Source organism: Glycine soja, chromosome 11 (assembly GCF_004193775.1).
Source record: "Glycine soja cultivar W05 chromosome 11, ASM419377v2, whole genome shotgun sequence".
Classification (NCBI taxonomy): Eukaryota; Viridiplantae; Streptophyta; class Magnoliopsida; order Fabales; family Fabaceae; genus Glycine; species Glycine soja.
In genome coordinates, this window is record NC_041012.1 from 15756485 (window position 1) to 15769416 (window position 12932).

General features: G+C 34.2%; 1 protein-coding gene across 1 annotated transcript; it reads right to left on the bottom strand.

Annotated features, from left to right (window-relative positions):
- Nucleotides 1–1024: 1024 nt before the first annotated feature.
- LOC114375317 (probable calcium-binding protein CML11) lies at nt 1025–3710 on the bottom strand. The gene is made up of 2 exons (XM_028333092.1): nt 3039–3710; nt 1025–1307 (listed from the first exon to the last, which is right to left on the bottom strand). The coding sequence occupies exon 1, from the start codon at nt 3532–3534 to the stop codon at nt 3055–3057; it is 480 nt and encodes a 159-aa protein (XP_028188893.1). The 5' UTR covers nt 3535–3710; the 3' UTR covers nt 1025–1307; nt 3039–3054.
- Between the last annotated feature and the right edge of the window lie 9222 nt (nt 3711–12932).

The window sequence follows — 12932 nt, forward strand, 5'->3', positions numbered from 1 at the left end:
CGTTATCTGTCCTAAGGACAATGTTGTCGTCTAGTTCTGTTCGTTACACAATAAGTCCAACAACTACTTGAAAGGAATTATTAATAGGTTAATTGCATTTTGTAAGACATTTACTTTATCATTAATATATGACATCAATATTTTAAAATTGTACAATATGAAATGGATTGCAACTAAAGTAAGTCATTTAAACAATGGTTGATGTCTAAAATTACATTTTATTATTGTGTACACTAATTTTTGGTTAACTTTGAATATCTTACTCAAGTTAGTGTAATAAGCCAAGAGAAAACACTGAGTGTGACTTCTATGTGATGCATTGGATGTCAATGATAGTCCCTGAAGGTTTTAAGAATTACTTATCCAAGAGCATTAGAACCAGAGAGACTAAAGTCAATTCGCATTCAGTGGGCAAGATTTTATGTCAAAGTTAAAAATGAAACACCAGGTGTTTAAGAAATTTTACAATTGTATATATAGTTATGTTTAATTATATTTGGTTATGGAAGGTGATTTTATGTATTGACATTATTGTTATCTTTAACTATTTCTTATAATTGCTAATAATTATTGAATAGTAATATAAAAATTTGAACGGGCAAATTGTTTGGGTTGGTCTGTTTCTAAATTTGCAGTTTTGGGTAGTATTAAAAAAAACAAACAGGATATAAAAAAATACAAAAAATAACATCGGTGATCTGAAAAAAAAAACTGATGTGGTGAGTGCACCAAAAAATCGATGTTGTCAGGTGTACGACAATATTGATTTTTCTTAAAAGTATGTTAACTGATGCACTGCAATATTTTTTTGCATATTTTACCTTTTTTGTTTATTGTTTATTATACGACATTGATTTTTCTAAAAAATCGATATTGTATATTGTATGTTAACATCGATTTTCAAAAAACAGACCGTTAACATCGATAGTATCAACATCGGTTAAAAATCGATGTTAAAAGTAAAAATAAATAAAAATAATGTTAAAAACCTATTTTCTAGTAGTGTGTTATAATATCATGAAAATATGAAATGCTTAATTGTAGTATTTTTTCTTTAAAAAAAAAACTATAAACTTTTAATGTCACCACAAGGTCCGAAAATTAACGTCATGGCTCCCCTCTTCTGATAGGAAAAGGATATTGAATAGCATGGAAAATCTTCGAACTTAAACCTAAATGCCTACGCACTAGCTCAATCTCAAGCTAATTTACCATCTCTTGGTACAGAAAAATGACTCAGAAGGATAGGCTCGGACCCTATTTGTACATGGCAGTGCCCTGAATGAATCCAAGTTTGGCTGTCTAATCTGCAAGAAAAGCAAGTTAGTGGATGCATATATTTAGCATTAGTAGGATTTTAATAGATCTCGTTCTAAGTTACAATACTAGTTGCATAACACGAAGTGAAATAAGAGCTTTATTGCTAACTAGAGTAATGATAAATTCACCAGTTATTAATAAGAAAATGTGGTACGTATAAATAATCGATTGATATATGAACGCAGTTTTAACAACAAAAGTTATATATAGCATGCACTGTCTTAAGAAGTTAAAGGGAATTTACGATGGCTTTAATTAATACTGTTAAAGTAATATGTGAATCCATCTTATATGTATGTATTATTCTCCCTGTTAACAAATTGTTTCCTATATTGTATAATACACATAACTGAAGTGACCGCGACAGAAATAAAAGCACTAATTAATACAACTAAAAACTAGTAATACTATTAAACTTACCAGGGTCAGGTGGGGGAATTTGGGATAGATGTATAAGAACTTAGATTTGCTCGTTATTATCATTATTATACACCAAAATATATATAGCAGAACTAGTATAAAATTTCAATCAATTATCATCTATGAAATTATATGATTACATGACACAATTAATCACTAAGTTACCAAACGGTCACGACAGGGAAATATATTACAAAACACATTCTAAAGTCAATTTAATTCCCAACATCTAACATATTTTAATCAATTTAGCCTCATCCCAAATATTAATTTATTTTTTTTAGAAAAGGGCTGTAGACTGCTGCAGGACCAAGATTATATTAACAAAAGACTAAAAAGAAGAGACATGGGGAGACCATACCAAGCCCATGAATACATCAAAAGAAACCAGTAAGAAGATAATCCTAGACCATTTTTGTGAAAGTCCTCCAAACAGAAATTGGGAACAATGCCTGACCAACAAAAAGATCTAATCTGTATAGCACGATTAGCTAAGGAGTTTGCACAAAAGTTTCATTTCCTCTAAATATGAGAAACTCTAAAATAAAAAAGATTAAGAAGAGCCAAATAGTTTTTTCATCTATTAATCAAGCACCAGGAGACGCACACACTAACATCAAGAACTAAATTAATTTTAAAATCAAAAACCAAAATTTTCTTTTTGTCATTGTCAATGACGAAAGAAACTTACTAATCGATAGTGTTTTACTCAATTTCGCATTCATTGCGTTTGAAAATGTAGATAATAACTGTGTCATAAGTTAGATTTAAATCTCCCATATAAACTCTCACAAATCCTGAAAGAAGCATAAAATAGCCACCAAAGGTTTTTTTTTAAGAAACCAAACATTGATTTGATACGCACAAAATATTTTATAGGAAAAATATGCTTTTACATCAACAAATACCCAAGAATAAGAAGAAGATAGAAAGAAATATATCAATGTGCATGTTTCTGTATAGGTGTTTCCAACAAACTCATCACATTCCAAGACACAACGTCAAAGTTTTAAATTTGTTACTTGTGTTTTGTGTTTTGTTTATTGGAATTCGTGTGATTCTATTTTCAACTCTGAAACAAACACGTTGTTTGTACACATAATAATAATTTATATTTTTAATCAAGTAATTTAAATTTTAAATCGTGATTAGTAGTTAAATATAAAATAAATCTGTGGAAAGAAAAATATTTATGTGATCACGGTTCTCCATGAAAAGAAAGAAAGAAAGAAAGATCTAATAATTTCGGCCAAATTGTATAATATCTCTTTCTATAGAGAGATTTAAATTTACTTTACCTAGAAAAGAGAGCGGTTAAGGCCAAGCAGCGGAAGTAATAGCATGAGCGAACTCCTGAAAGTTGATCATGCCATCGCCGTCGGTATCAGCCTCTTTGATCATCCCGGTCAGCTCCTCGACGGTGAGGGCGTGGCCAAGCCTGGCCATGGAGTGAGCCAACTCCGCCGCAGTGATGAGGCCGTTCCCGTCCCGGTCGAACATTCGGAACAGATGCCTCAACTGGTCTTCAGTGTAGTGCGACTTGGCCGGCAGAAGATCCGGCGCCACCAGCGCGACGAACTCCGAGAACTCCACCATCCCGTTGTTGTTGGTGTCCGCCCTCTGAATAAAGCCCTCCAGTTGCTCCGCACTCGGCTTCAGACCAAGCGACCGCAGAAGCGAACTCAGCTCCAACTGCGTCAGGCTCCCGTCGTTGTTCCGATCGAACGACCGAAAGATTTCTCGCAATTCTGCGATTTGCTCCTCGTCCAATTTCACCATCTGCTTTTTGCTCATCTCTTCTAAAGGAATATAATAATGCGTTTCTCTCTTTGCGGTATGTGTGTGGAGGTAACAGGCTTTGGATGTGGTTGAGCTTCCTTTTTGCCCAAATGTAGGATCTGTTTTGAATGCCCAAAGGAAGAACAATTCAGAGATTAAAACTATAGAGAGAGGTCTTGTAAATAAAATACTATAGGCAGACAACGAAGATGTTGAATTTTTTATGGATATATTATTCCTTTTCATCTCAAAGTCAAACCATAGGGGAAAAAAGTATATTATTAATCATCATTAATAATTTATTGGAATGCCAAGCATCCAGGCGGGAGGTAGATGGATTGGATGTTGTCTCTCCAATTTTCGACTTCCACTCCTTAAATGTTTCTCATATGATGGGTTGAAATTTTTTTATCCTCGTCCTCACCACATTCTTTGATTTTTAAAATAAGTTTTTTTTAAAAAATTTATTAAAAATTTGATTTTAAAAAAATTGATGATTATATATTTATTTTTATCTACTTATATATCAATAAATTCATCCATAGTACATTTGTCTATAAAAAAATTTAAGAAAAAAAATTTTAAATTATATAATAATTCTAAAATAAAACTAGCAAGTAATAAATAAAATTTAAATAATTTCATGTTGAACGAGAATACAGATAACAAGTAGTGACATTCTCATCTCCACCCAACCCTTAAAAAAAATTGGATAATCCTTAAATTCACCCTTAAAAAAAATTGGATAATCCTTAAATCCAAATTCGCATCCGATCAAAGAGTATTTCCCTTTAAAGTGAGGGTGGGTACGGGTTCCATTGCATGATTAATTTTTCCGTAAATTTGTTCAATGCTATTATTTAAATTTTGGTGTAATTTATTATTTTATCTAAATTTGTTTCATGTGTATTTTTTTTAAGAAGGTTTTGATAAGATGAGGAAATTGCAGGCAGATAGGCGGGAATTGCGTGACCAGTTCCCACGTTATCCTTGCTGGCCGCAGTCACCGTTACAATTTGTCTATTACTCTTTTGACCATACTCGGTCTATTTGAGAATAGTGGAGCACCTGTCATGGTGGCCCATGAAACTTTAAAAAAAATAAAAATTGGGACAAAACTATCATGTAATGTAACAGAAAAACAACTTTATCATTTTTCATTTACATGATTCTTTTTTGTTATGGGGAAATGTTCTGGTTTCTGGTGATCTACGTTCTAGGGGATCCCTTGATTTGAAAGCTATGTTCAGATTGAAATATAGTTACAAAGGTGATAAGCTGTTAGACATATATAGTTACGATGTAGGGAGAGTACAATAGGGTTAAGTGGTTAAGTTCTTACGTGAACATGCATAAAGCCACCATCATTGAATAGTTTTATTGGGGGGTGGGGTCCTTTTGGGTTTTAATCCAGATGTAAAGCATAAACAAGTGGAAATACAATGAAACACTTGGTTGCGAGCACGAAACCGTGAACTGATGATGTAAAACAAAAGCAATAATTTTTAAAATTATATATATAGAGAGAGAGAATAGTGTTCATTTTTACTCTAATTTCCAATGCACCTTTGTTCAATGTTTCTAAAAGTGAACTATTGAATCAATAAAAGGACTGACTCACGGTTGTTGAATAGTTTAAGTATGGTTAAACTAAAATGGAATAGGTAACAATAAAATATAATTTTAATATTATATAATATATTAAATAATATAATTATAAGAAAATTGGATCAAATAATTGATAAAGTTAGTGGATATTTTACACTGATAATATGGTTAACAGAAAAATAGTAAAGGTGGATACAAAAATAGGTTTTATTATTTTTAAACAAAAGGTACTTTTGATATTAAAAAATAGAGAAGTGTAAGGAATATGTTATCTAACATTATTATTGGTTAAAAGTTATTGAAAATTATAAAATCGAGAAAAAATCAAACCCATAAAAATTTATAATGTATAATAGATTTTAATAAATAAAAGAGAGTATTAAAGAGTGCATTTGTGACATTTCTCTAAAACATATTTAAAAAAAATAGAAGGAAAGTCCTAAACAAAATTATTGAATATTAAGGGTACGTGTGTTTGGTTTGCACTGTTTTCATTTTTAAAAGATTAGAATTCTGAAAACATATTTAGTTTGACTTCTTGTTTTCTACTTTCAGAAAATAAAAACACTGAAAGGAAGGAAATGTATTTTTAGATTTGTTTAAAATTATATTCCTTGTCATCACGTTTCCATTTTACCCAAAATGAGGTTCCTGTTTTCAACTGAAAACGAGATTTTATTGTTTTTATTTTTTGGTTCGCTTGGAAAAATATTTTTTACTGAAAATGTTTTCAAAAATCCAACCAAACACATTTCCATCACCATTTTCTATTTCTAGTGAAAATGAAATTAGAAAACAACCAAACTAAATACTCCCTAATTAGCCCATACTATTTGCAATCACTTTTTATTTAGTAACCATATGCTTTATTTTTTAATTCTTTGAATTTTTTTTCCATTTTACCCTTTAATTTATTCAAGTACACATCTTTCCTCACACAATCACATCTATTTCCCTCCATTTTCCAATTATGGCAAACAACTCCCCCTCAATATCTCTATTTTCCTTTCTTTGTGGTTGTTGTCCTCTCCCTTTAAGTATGTCCTCTCTAATTCTCACATAGCAAAGTTGTGACATGAATTTTGAAACTAAGCAAAGCCTAAACTTATTATGCAAAATTCTATTTTTTTAGAACGGGTTGAGGGGGTAGGTGTAGTTGATATAAAGGAAGTAATAAATTAGGGTTTATTAGGATACATGCTTCAGGCTTCCGGAATATAATGGGATCTTCGTAAAGTGGATAATTATGAATGTTACAAAGAATTTGATTCAGTCCCCTTGATAAATTGTTGAGACATATCTAGGAGGTTTCAAAATGTGTTTACTCTTAGGTTCTTTGAGAACTGTGTTGTAAATCTATTGCAAATTTGAGAGGTAATAAAATTTAAATTATTATAATATTTGGTGAATTTTGCTTTTATTTAAAAAAATGCTTATATTTATGAAAGATTGTGATGAGCTAAAGATAGTCACTTATGGATGAAAGTTGAGAGTTGGCTGTGAATAACATCCATGTACAAGTTGTGGGGGAGACGTCTAGATTGACACTACTATTAGTTTATAGCTATTGCATATAGTGGACAAAATCTAGTACTTTCCACATGTCCTGAGAAGTAGCACTACTAATGGTACTTTCCATCTAGATTGACACTATGAGTTTGTTTGGATACAAAACTAAAAAGTCTTTTTGACAAGTTTTGAGAGCTTCTGTACGAGAAAAAGTTCTATATTTTTAGTAGAAAAACTCTCAAAAACACTTATACCTTGTATCCAAACAGGTAATATATGTTTTTGTTGAGCAGTAGCACAGGTACACCAATACTTTCACATGCTAGTTGGAGATATGACCATTTTTTATGATGTATCATAGTTCTTACATTACACCTATGATTAGTGGCTAGTTTTTTTTTTTTTTATGTCAATATTCAAAGACATCACTTGTGCGCATTTTGTGAAATTGCTGGGCGTGACCAAATAAAAGGAATTGATAAAAGAGTTTGGCAACTTAAGAAGCACACATTTGTCTAAGTCAACCGAGTGATGTGTACTAGCCACACATGCAAAATCAATACTTTAATTATGTAGTGAGAGAGTTGTTCTCCTATGTGCGTTTGAAAGCACCATCTTTGCTAACAATAGTTTCACATATGTTAATGTGGCATTCTTGGAGTTATTTGAATCTCTATGTAACAGCCGTAACTTTAATAAGTAAATAAGAAAATAATAAATTAATAAATTAATAAATAAATAAATAAATAAGTAAAAAATAAAATAAAAAATTTTAGGTCATAAATTCCCACTATATAAGCCAAATGTTAACCTAGAGCAGCTTTTTGGAAAACACATTTTGTTCCTTACTTCTTTTCTGACGCACAAGAACTCTAACAGAGCAATCAGAGGAGGAGCTCTAGAGAGCACCAGAGACGCCACCATTGCTAACAGAGAACATTTAAGCGACTATCTCGAGGTAAGGGATGAGTTACTCACGCTTGGGGATTATAATGAACATGTGTAGGGATCCCTAGAGGATCAATTTTTGGGTTATTTTGGGGTGTTTATGAATTTAGTTATGTTTTCTTGTTTAATCGCGGATTGAGTGTGTTTGATGAACCAATTGGTGTTCTGTTGCGAGTTTGTTGTAGAATTGATGTGTTCTGTTGCGAGTTTGTTGTAAGATTGATGTGTTCCTGTGTTAAGTGTGTACCTTAGGAATTAGAATTCTTTATAATTAGCATAAAAATTGTGTGGTGGTGATTTTGTTTATACCAGATATGTTGGCCTTTCAATCTTGTTCCTGTGCTAATGTATATTGTGTCCAGATAATTATTTTTTTACACCGCAGTGTATACGTGTACATATATATTGATACTATTTTTTTTTTACAAACTTTATATTTTATTTCACGTGGGTGATTTCTTGTCATGAAATTCATAGGTGTAGGGATTGTTGGATAATTGAATTGGCTAAAATCATTTAAAGAAATTAACTAAAGTTGTATTCACATTGTAATTAGGCATTTTCTTGATGTTGGATACTTAGTTAAAATATATTTAAAATATAGGTATACATGTTGTTCATAGAAATCAATATGAGTATATATTTTATTGTTATATATAATTTGTATTTACTTAATAATATATTTGATATTATTGTGATTATTTTATATTAATATATATTTAATACTTTTTATATGTTATATATAATATGTACGTTTACGTTTACGTTAATATATATTTTGTTATATATTTTGAATATAATATACTTATATATATATATATTTTACGTGTATTTTATAGTTACTTGTTTATAAGTCTTGAAGTTAAATATTGTATGTTATTATTATTATGATACATTGTTATCTAATTGTTGAGTATATTTTGTAATTAGTTAGAGTGTGAAATGTTAAACTGTAGACATGAAACATGGTTGTGAATGAGTGTGTGATTGATATTTGTAGTGATATTACTTGTCATGTGAGTTATGAGTTATACAGTAACCCGACCAGTGTGTACCTTGAGAGAGCTTTTATGCGCAGTGTTAAAGAAAATTGTAGGATTCCTAGTTAGGATCCTGAAGGGTTAAACTATAGCACAATTTGTTAAATATGTTTGAAATATAAGAGTAAGGTCGTGGGTATTATATAACTCATAAACAGTGTCTGCGTGCAAATAAAAAAAATATTTGAGGGGTTGGACCTGAATCAGGAAGGTGAGGCCCAAACGGATTCTTCGGAGTCTAGGCCTTGGGGGTAAAGATACTTGGTTTGAGTGCTCCTTTAAGCCCATGTTGATCCCATGTGGTTGGGGCATTCTCGCAAAACAGAGTAACCCTGACTGGTCACCTTATGATGTTACTTAGTGAGAGTGACCGAGTATACCCATTGTGTGGTGTGCTTTGTCATGTACTCCTAAGCGCCCTAAGTGTTGTTTTTCACTGACATGGTACCACATTGCATATAGGCTTGAGTCTTAGTATAATTGTTGCATAACGCTTGTGTTTGAATTTCATTGAGTTAACAATTGTGGTTGATGTTATTTTATGGAGGGTATAAACTTGAATGGGTGTGAATAATGTGTGCGATTTTGTGTAGTAATGTTATTTATATACATTCAGCTTTAAGTATTATATGTTTCACATGCTCTAATGTTTTATTATATACAAATGTGATAACTCACTCCCGGTGTGTGTTTGTGTTTGGGCTGATTGCCACTTTGTTTCAGGTGAGGCTTCATAGGATGAGTCACATGCTAGAGATGGAGAGACTTAGTCTGTAATAGGGATTATGATTTACTGAATGATATAATTGTGTTATACTTTTCTACTTTAGTTTCTTTTTATTATTTATTTAGAGTGGACGACCTTGTTTTGAGCAGGGATAATCTTATCTTTTATTAAAAAAAAATATTCTATTATGTTTTCACTAAGTGGAAAATTATTAATTAAATGTGTTTAAAAAGAAAAATTATTAATTAATTTTGCATTTTTTTTCTTCTTTTTTTATTATGTGTTTATAATCTTTTAAATAAATTTTGTATGATTTATTTAATTAGTTAGTTATAATTGTAAGGGTAGAGGGTGTCACATTTAGTGGTATCAGAGCCTGGTTGAACCTTTCGGCCATGTGTGTTATGAGCTTTCTGTGTTTCCTTGTGTACTCTGATGTGTTGTGTTTGTTTTGTTTGATTAGAGGTGTACTCTATTGTGTTGGTGTATATATATATATATATATTTTCTTCAAAGTTTTGTTTCTTGCATGACATAGGAAGTAATGGCTGCGAGAAATGAGCGAGAACGACTTCTTACCGAGGCCTTGAACAACTTGGCGCAAGTAATGGCCAATCAGGGAGGCGGTGGAGGAGCAACTATGTACCATGGGTTAGATCGCTTTCAGAGGAACAACCCACCTACTTTCAAAGGGGGTTATGATCCTGAGGGTGCTGAGGCTTGGCTGAGGGAGATTGAGAAGATCTTCCGGGTGATGGAGTGTCAGGACCATCAGAAGGTGTTGTTTGCTACTCACATGCTAGCAGATGAGGTGGAGTACTGGTGGGAGAACACTCGCCCACGTTTAGAGGGAGCAGGTGGTGTTGTTGTCCAATGGGAGACTTTCAGACAAACTTTTCTGGAGAAGTATTTTCCAGAAGATGTGAAGAATAGGAAGGAGATGGAGTTTCTCGAGCTGAAACAGGAAAGTATGACGGTGGCAGAGTATGCGGCGAGGTTTGAGAACCTTGTAAGGTATTTTCCTCATTATCAGGGGGAAGCTGGGGAGAGGTCCAAATGCGTGAAATTTGTCAATGGCCTTCGACCAGAAGTAAATATGATGGTAAATTATCACGGTATTCATAACTTTGCACAGTTGACCAACATGTGTAGAATCTTTGATGAAGATCAGCAGGAGAAGACTGCTTTTTACAGGAATGCCAATGCTAGTCATGGGAAAAATAAGAAGCCTGTGACTCACAATCGTGCTAAGCCATATTCTGCCCCTCCCGGGAAATATGGAAACCATTCTGGAGGACAGAGGACTAGTGGAGGACTTCAACCAGTTGGTGGGAGTTCTCAGCCAATTAACAGGGTGTCTCAGTCTGCGGGTAGAAGTAGTGGTGGTAGTGGTGCTCCTGCTATGGTTACTACACCACTCAGGTGTGGGAAGTGTGGTCGGTTTGGGCATATTGCTCGTGAGTGCATATATAGAGAGGTGACTTGCTTTAACTGCCAAGGTAAGGGCCACCTCAGTACCAGTTGCCCACATCCGAGGAGGGAGAAGAGGAGTGGAAGTCTGAATAACCAAAGTGGACGACCAAGGACCACAGGGAGAGTGTTTGCTCTTAGTGGTGCTGATGCCGCACAGTCTGATGAACTCATCCAAGGTATGTGTTTCATAAGTCAAGTTCCCTTTGTTGTATTGTATGATTCAGGTGCGACCCATTCATTTATTTCTCGTGCCTGTGTTGAAAAACTTGCCTTGCCTGTGTCTTCCTTGAAATTTGACTTGATTGTGAATACACCTGCTAGTGGGTCTGTTTTAACTTCTGATGTGTGTTTGCAGTGTCCTGTCATAATTTCTGATAGACAATTTCTTGTTGACTTAGTTGTTTTACCTTTGAGACAGATTGATGTTATTCATGGTATGGACTGGTTATCTTCCAATCATGTCTTATTAAATTGTTTTGAGAAATCTGTTGTCTTTCCTGAGTCAGGTGTGAGTGAAGGTGATATGTTTTTGTCTGCTAACCAAGTTGAGGCATCTTTAAGGGAGGATGCACAAGTATACATGATCTTAGCTAGTATGAGTGTTGAGACCAAAACCCCTGTGAGTGATATACCATTGGTGAGAGAGTTTCCAGAGGTGTTTGAGGAGGTGTCAGGATTACCACCTGAGAGAGAGGTCGAGTTCTCGATAGACCTAGTGCCTGGTACTGGACCCATATCCATAGCACCTTATAGGATGTCCCCTGTAGAGTTGAGTGAGCTTAAGAAACAGTTAGAGGAACTCTTAGAGAAACAGTTTGTGAGGCCTAGTGTGTCACCCTGGGGAGCACCGGTGTTGTTAGTTAAGAAGAAGGATGGGACTATGAGGCTATGTGTAGATTATCGTCAGTTGAATAAGGTAACGATTAAGAATAGGTACCCTTTGCCTAGGATAGATGACTTGATGGACCAATTAGTAGGGGCTTGTGTGTTCAGTAAGATAGATCTTAAGTCAGGTTACCACCAGATTAGAGTGAAGCCTGAAGATGTTCCGAAGACTGCCTTTAGGACCCGTTACGGTCATTATGAGTACTTGGTTATGCCTTTTGGTGTGACCAACGCCCCTGGTGTGTTCATGGATTATATGAATAGGATCTTTCACCCCTACCTAGATAGTTTTGTAGTGGTCTTCATAGATGATATCTTAGTGTATTCTAAGACGAGAGAGGAACATGAGGAGCATTTGAGAGTTGTGTTGCAAACCCTTAAAGACAATAGACTGTATGCTAAGTTGTCCAAGTGTGATTTTTGGCTAGAGGAGGTGAGCTTCTTAGGGCACGTTATATCTAAGGGAGGGATAGCAGTAGATCCTTCCAAGGTAGAGGCAGTGATGAGTTGGGAGAGTCCTAAGTCAGTGTTTGAGATTAAGAGCTTTCTTGGCTTAGCAGGATACTACCGTAGATTCATAGAGGGTTTTTCTAAGCTAGCCTTACCTTTGACTAAGCTTACTCGTAAGGGTCAAGTTTTTGTGTGGGATGCCCAATGTGAGAGTAGTTTCCGTACCCTTAAGGAAAGGTTGACCACTGCACCAGTGTTAGTGTTACCTAATCCGAGTGAATCTTTTGTGGTGTACTGTGATGCGTCCAAGATGGGTTTGGGTGGAGTGCTTATGCAACAGGGACAGGTTGTGGCCTATGCTTCTCGACAGCTTAAGATACATGAAAGGAATTATCCCACACATGATCTTGAGTTAGCAGCCGTAGTTTTTGCTCTTAAGCTTTGGAGGCATTACCTTTATGGATCTAAATTTGAGGTGTTTAGTGATCATAAGAGCCTTATATATTTGTTTGATCAAAAAGAGCTTAACATGAGGCAGAGGAGATGGTTAGAGTTCCTTAAGGATTACGATTTTGAACTTAGCTATCACCCAGGTAAAGCCAATGTAGTAGCTGATGCCTTAAGTAGAAAATCCCTTCAAATGTCTGCTTTGATGGTTAGAGAGTTGGATCTCTTAGAGCAGTTTAGAGACATGAGTTTGGCATGTGAGATCACCTCTAGTAGCATTAAGTTGGGTATGTTGAGAGTCAACAGCGAACTCTTAAGCGAGATCC

Excerpts from the sequence above, each read along its gene's own strand:
- LOC114375317 (XM_028333092.1), bottom strand. The coding sequence starts at position 3,534 with ATGAGCAAAAAGCAGATGGTGAAATTGGACGAGGAGCAAATCGCAGAA.